General features: G+C 41.2%; 1 protein-coding gene across 1 annotated transcript; it reads left to right on the top strand.

Moving 5' to 3' along the window:
- The first annotated feature begins 136 nt into the window (after positions 1 to 136).
- On the top strand, positions 137 to 8,405 carry ZFAND1 (zinc finger AN1-type containing 1). Its single transcript, XM_033079849.1, has 8 exons — positions 137 to 230; positions 1,245 to 1,287; positions 2,496 to 2,535; positions 2,879 to 3,006; positions 3,090 to 3,181; positions 3,982 to 4,106; positions 7,696 to 7,851; positions 7,995 to 8,405. The coding sequence occupies exons 1-8, from the start codon at positions 176 to 178 to the stop codon at positions 8,163 to 8,165; spliced, it is 810 nt and encodes a 269-aa protein (XP_032935740.1). The 5' UTR covers positions 137 to 175; the 3' UTR covers positions 8,166 to 8,405.
- Positions 8,406 to 10,681: the final 2,276 nt, after the last annotated feature.

The following is a 10,681-nucleotide window of genomic DNA, read 5'->3' as shown; positions in this document are numbered from 1 at the left end:
GGCAGCCGCTCCCGCCGGCTCCCGCAGCTCGGAGCCGGCAGGGCGGGCTCGCGTTCGGGCCCGGCCCAGCCCAGCACAGGCGGGCCCCAGCGGCCCCGGCCCCGCCTGAGCCCCGCCCGCCCCGGGGCGGGTCCCGCCGGCCCCGCCGCTTCTCCGCCTCCGGCGTGCGGCGGACATGGCGGAGCTGGAGCTGGGGCAGCACTGCGGGGTGCCCGACTGCCGCCAGCTCGGTAAGGGAGAGCGGCGGGCCCCGCCCGACGCGGGGATGGGGGCCGGGGACGGTGCGGGGGTGCCCCCGCTCGGGGAGTGCTCCGCGCTGCTGCAGCCCTGCACGGTGCAGTGCCAGCGCCTGTCACCGCGGTTGTGTCCCTGCGTGGTTAACAGCCCGCTTGCCCCTTCCGCACACTTGCTTGCCTTCAGTGATCTCGGAGAGTGTGGGTGGAATTGTAACCTCTGAGAAAGAAGCAGCAGAACCGCTTGTACCGAAAGCTTCCTGAGGGACCACTCAGAGTGAATGAATCGAGATGATCGTGACCTGAGCTGCGTGGTCCAGTTGCGGGATGGTCTGTCAGCATAAAATCCGAAGGATGAAGAGGCAGAGTGGTGGGCTGGACTTGGCATTTGCTGCCATTAATGTGTTTTGTTGCCATTCATTTGCTGCCATGATGTGTTCGGCAGACAGCAAAGTGATTTTATCTCTAAAAATTTACATGGTAGGTAGGGGATGTGTACAGAGGCTTAGGAAGTGTGTGCAATTTAAATCACCCAATATGTACGATAAGAAGTGAAGAAGGGGCAGGATAATTATGACTGTCCAGTGGAGGAGATGCTCTCCTTCCAAAAGCCAGCATCTTCTCCAGTTAACAGCCCATTAAAAAAAATGTAAATTGTCCACTGTCAGTAAATGGTGTTCTGAGTGGTCTTGCAATAAATTTCGTTTTTAACATAACTAGTAATTTTTATGGCTAGCCATCTGTTCCAATGTCATAGCTTGATATTGAAAAAAAAAATCTTCTGGAATGTATATAATTTACCTGCTCATATGTTTTTCTGTAATACTAATTTGAGGAGTTAACAAAAGCCACTTCTAGCTAAAGTGTAGATGCAATTGCTGAGTATTCTTCTGAATATACCTACCCTGTGATGTTGGTAAGCAAAAGTTAATAATATGAAAATTAAGCTAGAAACTATTAGTAAAACAACAACCATGTTGTCTTAACTGGAAACAAATGTCTTTGTTTCAGATTTTCTTCCCTTTGTATGTGATGGCTGTTCAGGTGTCTTTTGGTAAGTTCATAGAATCACTGAGTATCTTGAGTTGAAAAGGTCACACAAGGGTTAACAAGTCCAACTCCCTGCTCCTCACAGCACTAAAACTAAGTGTCATTCAGACAATCCTTGAACTCCAACAGGCTTGGTGCCATGACCACTTCCTTGGGGAGCCCGTTCCAGTGCCCAGCCACCCTCTCTAAAAACCTTTTCCTAATGTTCAAACTGAACGTCCCATGACACAGCTGCTTTCCATTTCCTCATGTTGTATGCTGATCACCAGGATTCCCTCATCCCAGGTGAAGAATCCTGCACTTGCTCTCATTAAATTTCGTACATTTGGTGACTGCCCAGCTCTAGTCTATGCAGAATCTCTCTGACTTCACCCCCAAGGGAGTTCACAGCTTTTCCTGGTTTAGTATGGTTGGCAACCATACTAAATACATATCCAGATCATTCATAAAAATGTTAAAGAGCACTGGCACTAAAGTTGAGCCCTAGGGAACTCCACTAGCCACCAGATTGAAGCAGTTGCATTAACTGTGACTCTCTGAGCCCAAACCATCAGCCAGTTGCTCACCCACTGTACTACAGACTTGTCTAGCTGTGTGCTGGACCTTTTGTCCAGAAGGACACTCTGAGAGACAGTGTCAAAAGCTTTGCTAAAATGCAAAACACCTCATCTACTTCCTTCCCAATGTCAACTAAGTGGGTGACCTTATCACAAAAGAAGATGGCTGATTATGTTTTCTTGAAAAATTTGAGGTTTCTTGTAAAGTTGAAATCAAGGCCTGCACTTTGATTTACACTTCAGATTAGCAGAGGGGAACTGAGAGAAACTCAGAGACTGGGGACAGATTTCACTTCTAACATATCAGAAGCCTTCAAGGGATTTTTGCCGTTATGGAGGGTGATTGAAAATCCATTAAAACAGACAAATTCTGTTTGCTTTGAACTGAACTCTTCAGCATGCTAATGTCATCATTCACTTTAAGTGGCTTGTTTATCTTGAGGCATTAGTTCCAAAAGCTAAATGTTTTACAATCAAAGAATACGACCTATCCATTCATAGGGTAGAACAAACTTTGGAGAAGCTTCATTATCTAATTGAAGTTTTGCCATGATAAAACCTGTCAGATTACTCTTCAAACACTTAAATGTTTTCACATGCAGTTTTTCCCTAGAATGTTGATAACAGTGTGATATTTTCTTCTTTTTCCACAAAGCCTTCAGCACAGGAGCCGGGATGCTCATGGGTGTTCTGAGGTAATCTAATAATATATGACAGCCATAAATTAAAATTCCATGCAACTTAGCTGTGTGTTTTCAGACTAGATGAATCATATGGTATGTAAGTATGAATTATTTAACTGAGAATGTGAAAAGCTTTAAAAAATTAATGTACTCTTTTTCTTCTTCTCAGAAATAAACTGACTTTGAGTAGGATGATAGTTCTTCTATGTCTGAGCTAAACATAACCAGGGCAAAAGGAATAGAATAGCTGGACCATAGAATGGAGAGCTAGCACAGTTCTTTAGGAAAGCTGGGGTGGTAACTTATATCTGTAGTATCTGTTTATTTGCACAAAATATTTTGTACTTACTCATAGGTGAATATAAGAAACAGTTCTGTGAAACCTGATCAGCATAGATCTTACCCATGCTCATACAAGGACTGCAATGGAAGGGAGCTTTTGCCAGTGTTATGTCCTTTCTGTGAGAAACATTTTTGTCTCAGGTGAGTGGAACAGTGTTTAAACATCAATATTCATTCACTAATGTATGGAAAAGGCAATAGAAGTTTTACTTTGTTGTTTACAGACATCGTCACCAATCAGACCATGAATGTGAGAAGCTGGACACACCAAAACCTCGAATGGCTGCCACCCAGCAGCTTGTTCAACATATTATAGGCAAGTACAGAGGGATAGATATTCTTTCTCCTCTTTTTTTTCCAAACACTATTTGAGCTTCTGACCTCCTTTGAGGGGTCTGATTTGACCAAATAAGCAGAAGGGATGGGAGTTCCTTGGTTAAATAGCCCTAAACTTACAAGTCAGCATTTAATACTGTTCATCTAAACTGAGCCAAAACAGCAGTAGAATCTCTAAAGAATAAATAGGGTGCAGATTTCTTCCAGAATTATTGTTTTGTTGTCATTTAACAAGTACTGTAATATAATCAATTGTACCTAGCCATTATTAATTACGTGTTAATTCCTGTGCAAATAAAGGAGTTGTGTTGGATGGGCATGTCAATCTGCTGGGATTACACCTACACAATCAAGATGGCCAGAAAAGTCTGATTCTACCATGCAGGTTTTGCAGGTTTTAAACAAGCTTTAGGATGGAAAAGAGAATAAAACAGCACTGCCCAGCTGGACAGTGAGGTTATGTGTAAAAAGGAGGACCTGAAATATTGCCATATGAATGCTGTGATGACCACAGGTATAGAAACTTAAAAATTTGTGTCTATTTGACTTTTGCAGCCTGTGTTTATGTGGTAATAATATTCATCTACCTTTCAATGTAAAGGAATTCTGCTGGAACTAAAAATTCCGGTACATGACTTTGGGAGAATATGAACAGACATGAAAAGGGATGGGATCCTTGGCAATACAGTGGGACTCAACAGACTAAGTGGGTCTGTGTCATAAAATATGCTCAGGAAACTGTCAGAATGATCAGACTAACAGGAATAATATTGTTCACAGATTCTAAAAAAAGCGACGAAGTGAAAAGTAAAAAGCGTAAAGGAGCAAAAAACAGCGAGACAGCAGCAAAAGTGGCATTAATGAAACTGAAAATGCATGCATGTGGGGACAAGTCCTTGCCTCAGGTCAGTGATGTTTGTTTTCAATAATTGAATTCTCAAAGGAACTGGAAAGTTTTCTAGATTGCTTGATTTTCATCGAGTTCCCTCAGCTTGCTTTTGGATTTAATTTTTCAAGGCCACAAACCCTTAAATGTATATTTCAGCCTGGTACCCAAAAGCAATCTCGCTAGTCTTATGTCAGTTATAAGATGTGTGTGTGGGGTTTGGAGCAGTGGAGTCAAATCCTACTATTTTATAGCAGAAATGTATTTGCTTGCCACATGGCTGTCACATAGCAGAGCAAGGACAAACGTGTTCTTTTGGGGCTTTTTGGCAGAAAGATGACAGCACTAAGTTGTACTAAAGCTTATTATTTTAGCAGAATTTGATGATCAGCAGAGCACAGAATTTTATTATTAGCCTATAACAGGATTTCTAGAATTGTTGTAGCGCAACTTTTAGGTAGTGCAGCACAAAATTTTATAGCAATCTTAGCTTGTGGTTCCTTATCACCTGGACCCTTTGCAGATAGTGTCAAATCTCAATACTTGGCTAGTAATGTCAATATTTCAGATCATCTAGCCCTGAAACATGTAAACGCTTGACTGAATTAATAATGTTCAGGCATTGCAGTGGACAATGTAGTCTTATCATAAGAATGTGCCTTAAAAGTTTGAGTTTGCTAATTTTGAGAGTGTAGAGGGATGAGTATGCCAACTTAGATTGGTACCAAGATGTTTCATGTGCAGATTCAGCTACTCACCCAGAATTAGCATCTGAAGATTGAGGGTGTTGTGCATGCAGCCCCATTTGTATGTGTAAAAAACCTGGTTTTGAGAAATGATTTTCATAAACTGAATGACACGATTTTTTTGGGGTTATCATCCCATTTGTGAAACAGGGAGGAGGGAGGTACGGATAACGGTCAGTACAATGCAGTGGATGTTGTGATCATCATTTTACAGCTAATGTTTTTACAAAGGTAAAGTGATGATTCCTTGGGAATACTCCAGGTTTTTCCAGGCCAGAAAGTCTGTCCAAGTTTCACTCATTTCCTGAAATGATAAGAAATTACTCATTCTTGGAAATTATCCAAACCTCAGGGAAGGTAAACTGAGTCCCCATTTAGCAACAGTTTTCCATGTGCCCTTTACTTTGGGAGTTAGTAAAGGGAGTTAGTTAGACAGGTATTTTAAACTTCATAAGGGTAGTTAATAAGAACATCATTACCCTGAAAAAAGAGAAGAGCTGACAGTAGGGCGTTTATTAGACATTTTACTGGCTGGAGAGCAAGAAAATAAACTTCTTCCACTGGGCGTCTGGTGGGTGACTGTTGGTTATTTTAAACATCAAACAGCTTTAGGTAGGGCTTTACCCCATTTTCTCATAAGGAAACTTTACCCTAGAGCTCATTTTGTGGACCATTCCACTTCTTGACTGCATCGCTATTTTGGGGACAGGTGTAACACCCAGGCAATTCCATGATCGTCCTACCATTCCTGCATTTTATTTCTTTTTAATGAATTCCATCGCCAGACTGCACAGCAGAGGGCATGAGAGTGTCAGCAAACTGTTGATTAAATCCTGTGAGAGTGGTAAGATCATCAGCTTTACCACAAGCAAAAGCTTTCCCTAAACTTTCCTTATTTTATCGCCAGTAAGGCTGTAACACCACCCCTCGGGTGTTAAAGGGAGAAGTTCAACATAATTGCAGTAATTTCACGAATACAAGCCGCACTGACTATATGCCGCATCGCCGGGTGGTGGCAAACATTTCGTTCTTTGTCCATACACAAGCCGCACCCAATTATAAGCCGCTCTGTCGTTCGCAGCGAGGACCCGCGTGCAACAAAGTTGCCAAATAGTAACAGAATCGCAGCATCGTGGGGTTTACTGGCTCGGCTCGGGCCGTGAGGGCTTGGGGCTGCCGACAGGGCCAGGTGGCCCAGCTCGGCGCTGCTGCTCGGCGGGGCCGCTCGGGGCCAGCTGCCGCCGCTGGGCTCGCTTGCCCCGGTCCAGCGCTGCGCTGCGGTGGCAGGGGGGCACGGAGCCCGCTGGCACCCATGTCGGCGGCGGCACGTGGGGACGGGAGCCCCCCACCTTCCCCCCAGGCTGCAGGGCCAGCAGGAGAGAGTCCCTGCCTCCCCCTGTGCCGCAGGGCCAGCAGGAGGGAACCCCCCGCCTCTCCCCCCCCACCCCGTGCTGCCTGCATGGAGCCCAGCTCCACCCGCTGCGCAACACAGTAACCAATTTGAAACAATCGCGTAAATCCCAGGTTTTACTGGCAAGTGCTCGACTTGGCAGTTTGCACTGACTCGGTTTGGACTTCCGGGGTTGGAAATGTCAGAAAATTATTCACATATTAGCCATTCCTGAGTGTAAGCCGCATTTCCGGTGTGGGAACAAAATTTTGGTCAAAACGGTGCAGCTTGTAATCGTGAAATTACTGTAATTTGCCAAGTAGATCAGGGGGCTTATCTCCTGCCCACAACCCATTTGGTCCCCAGAAAAGGTGACCTCCTGTGTGAGGCCCTGGCATTGTTTATTCATCAATTGTTTTAATAATCGAGTTGGTGTTCCCCTGAATGCAGCTCACAGAATATCATCCATTCTGAATGTATTTAGGTTTCCTGGTTGCATTTGCTGGTTTTGGGGGATGCATGGAGACAAAAGCAAGTTCCAAATTTACCTTAACAATTGAATAAGAAACCACTGCTCCATCTAGTCCAGTTACCAATATTTTCTGATGTTTCAGAGGGATAGCTCCAGGACATGGTTCTCTTTTCTTCTTTGTGGAGAACACTCTGATTTCAAGGAAAATGTTCAGGTTGAAATTCAGAGTCAGTTTTGTGAACATGCTTGGGGTAGTTCCATATGTTCCTAGGGAACACATAAATAAATCCTTTAGAAAGAAGACTTCTGTCATGTTTGATAGTTTCTGGCTTTGATTCAGCAAGGATGATGCTAAATGATGAATATATAGCAGTCATGCTTGCTATATTTTACCCCAGTCCCATTCAGAATTTCTCCCTCATAGACTGCTCTTGACATTTCTTAGACAAATCTTTCAGTCTAGTAGAAAGAGTGTTCAGTACATGAAAGGAGGATACCGTGCAGGATAAAGGATTAACTGGTCATGATCTGAATATTGGTTTGTGAAGCAGGCATTTCTAGTGCAGGGATCTGGTCTTACTGCTCTTGCATTCCAATTTGAAACATTATACTGCTGTCAAAACCAAATACTGCTTATTCAAACTCACCTTCTTCTCACGAGGGCAGATACCTGTTCATGTGTGTCTATGTATAAGAGTGTGCTGTGGGACTGGTGGGAAAAGATGTTCTCTCCGCCTTTAAGTTCTGTCCATCCTATATATGCCTGAAACTGGAGAGGATTGGATTTGATTATCTTGGTCATTTAGATTTTGCAGTAAAATTGTCCTGATGGAATAAAACAAATTTCAGTTGGTAATTTTAGGGCTGAATTTTTAAGTTTTTTACTGAAAAACTTTTAAAAGTTTTAAGTTTTACTTTAAAAAACTTACTAGATGTATATGACTGGAATGATGTGTTTCTTCTGTGGCTAATTTTTGTTTTATTTTTCGTGTTTTTCTAGACAGAAAGAATTTACTTTCAAGTATTTTTACCAAAAGGGAGCAAAGAGAAAAGCAAACCTATGTTCTTTTGCAGTAAATGGAGTATTGGCAAAGTAGTAGATTTTGCAGCTTCCTTAGCAAGCCTTAAAAATGACAACAACAAATCAACATCCCAGGTAAGTCAGCAATAACAAACATTTTCCAGGTTGTTGCATTTTGGTTTTAGTTTTTCTTTAGCCTTCTGTGCCTCTCCCACCCCACTTCTTTCATCTTGGATAGGCAAATCTTGGCATTAATTTCTGTGCTATTTGTTTTACAGAAACTGAGATTATGCCATACTGCCTCTGGAGAAGCCTTGCCATTTGAGCACACACTGGAAACATGGCTATCTGATAAAGACTATCCACTGTACAATGGAGGGAATATAATTCTGGAGTATCTTGATAATGATGTTCTAGTTATAGAAGATACAGAATCCTACTTTAGTTAGTGAATACATTTTCACAAACAAAAAAATCCAGTATTTTTTAGAAGCATGGAATTAAACCAAGTCCAGTTTTCTTTCAAAATCACTGATATGCCAGAATCTGTCTTCCATTGTAAAGACACAATTCCCATCAATTTCTCAGTTGCTTGACTGCAGAAGAACTGTGTCCTGAAAGGAAAATTATAATAACTAATATTACAGATATTCACATTCTAGAATAAATTCTTGCTCTATTGAACTGTATAATATCAAGAATGTTTTCTTAAATTTGATATTTATTTTTGTGTAAGTGATGGGGACAGTATGTCTTTATAAATAATGAAAATGTAAACTTATAGTAGACAGTTTTCTGAAGGAAAGAAACATATTACACTATTGCAGCATCATCTCTGCATCTACACGAACAGATCTGATTGCATTTGGAAACCAACACTGTCCATATACCAGGTCCACATTTTCTTCTTGTTATAGTTTAGTCACATTTATAAGGAAAGCTTTATGAAGCAAAAGTAAGTTCACTCAGGTGTCATCCTGATTGTAAATCTCATTGTGTGATTGAGTGAGGGATAAAAGATGTCTGTAAGCCTGTCACTTATTTTGCTTTACAGTACTCTTTACTGTAGTTTTAACATGACTTAGGTATGAATAAATTACTTTATTGGATGTGGTGTGGATGTCACACAAAAGAAGGGTTTTTTGATTTCTGTGAAGAAAAGGGTTTTCAATGGCTGGATATTTTGGAAGTCTTTGTCTCCTGGCAGCTGAAAATACAGGAGCATTTTTCTTTCCCCTGCCAGTCTCTCCAGTTGTTATCTTGCTTTCCAGTACAAGAGGAACAGTTCCTTTTTCCCTTGTTATTTATTTTCCTCCCTTTCATCTGCAGTTGTCTATTCATCTTTCTTCTTATCTTAGGCTGCTGTGGTACAGAATATGCAGTAAGAGGCCAACCAGCATTGTGGAACAAGTGAGTTGGAAAGAGCCCTAAACAGAACTTGTTCTCTACACTGTTGCACTGTAGTTTTCCCTGCACTGTTTTGTTTCACAAAAGCAAGCGAAAAAATGTTGCTGTGCAACAGGGTAATTTCTCTTCTGTTTAGCAGAAAATCTTCATTCTCTACTTATAGCCTTCCTCCTGCCCCTGATTTTTCTGCCTTAGCAGTTGCAAGCAAAATAATTGAAATAACGTTTTTATGTGGATAAAGAGAAGGGAGACTTGGGGTGCAGGAAGTAAATGTTTGGGGAGACCTCAAAGGTTTTACCAGGGTGGTTGCTTTCATCAATCGCCAGTAATGGCTAAGAGCTATCAGCCTGTAAATGACAGTACAAACATGGCAAGTCACAGTCAATAAGACTCCAAAAAGTTTTCACTATCATCTTATTCCAGGAATGTGTCTAGGATTGTATACAGGAGCTCATTCCAGGTAGTTTTCAGAAACTGAGAAGCAAAACCAAATTAGTCTGACAGATAAATAACTGAGAAGAGGTGAAAACTCCACCCTGATCAGTGGTTCTAGGAACAAAAGCAGAAACTTTTCCAGATATTTAGGATCTTGCCTAAGCTAGAACTGTTCTCATTTTACCTGTTTAGATTCCAACATAACTTTATTTAGCTTTTCTTTTGGTTTTTTGGGGTTTTTTTAAACTTATTATCTTAGCACATTTTCATACAGAAAGTTCAACAACTGAATTTGAAAAAAAAATAAAAGACTTTAGAAGAGTCTATTTGCATTTGAAACCACTGTTAATTTTACAGGCCTGTGCTTAGAAGGTGCTGAACTGTTTCACTTCAAAGTTAATAAATAAAACTTTAACTTCTAGTAGATGCAATAAAAATGTATGTAAAGTTATGCAAGCAAGAAGAGGAATTTATCAAAAGAAATACTTCCTGATTTTAACAGTGCTTTCAGCCAAACTACAAAAATAAGTGAATATTTTAGTTGTTCTATCAGTAATTTTAGAGAATGCACAAGGTCAAGGATTTGCAAACATTTTATGAGATGCTGTGGTAGCAGCTCCTGGCCTTGTTCTGGTTCAAATATTGCTACAAGGTTGCCTGGGATGTGTTTGTAATATATACAACAGGAAAGGTTGTATTGGAGTTCAATTCTGCATGGATACCTGACCTGTTAGATCAGCTGGGCAATGCTGTAGTAAACAAGAAGTATGGGATCACACTAAGACAGCAGGCAGTAATCTCTCATACTTGCATTTTCACAATTTTCTGTTTCTGTGTCTGTTTTGGAAAAGTATGCATCAGTCTGGATTGCAGACTTTTTATCAACAGGTCACCTCTGTTCATCCAGTATATCAGGTGACACATAAAAGTACACCTTGCAGCTTAGTTTTTCCTAGTAGCTTCATACATAAAATACAACATTTCATTTCAGCTGCAGTAGAACTTGTGGTTTGGATTAGGAAAATTCTTACATTTGTCCAGAGAGAACTTCAGGCATTCCTGTTTTATGCCTGCTGATTTTAAGGTGAATGCAGAAATCTGTAAAACCCTTGCTATAATGTTT

This window comes from Catharus ustulatus, chromosome 1, assembly GCF_009819885.2.
Source record: "Catharus ustulatus isolate bCatUst1 chromosome 1, bCatUst1.pri.v2, whole genome shotgun sequence".
Taxonomy (NCBI): domain Eukaryota; kingdom Metazoa; phylum Chordata; class Aves; order Passeriformes; family Turdidae; genus Catharus; species Catharus ustulatus.
Note: the sequence above shows the minus strand (reverse complement) of the source record. Positions and strands in the feature narration are given on the sequence as shown.

Bases quoted from the DNA above. Each gene is read 5' to 3' on its own strand.
- ZFAND1 (XM_033079849.1), top strand. From the start codon at position 176: ATGGCGGAGCTGGAGCTGGGGCAGCACTGCGGGGTGCCCGACTGCCGC. The intron at 231-1,244 runs GTAAGGGAGAGC...TCTTTGTTTCAG, and splicing joins GCCCGACTGCCGCCAGCTCG to ATTTTCTTCCCTTTGTATGT. The intron at 3,182-3,981 runs GCAAGTACAGAG...TATTGTTCACAG, and splicing joins GCTTGTTCAACATATTATAG to ATTCTAAAAAAAGCGACGAA.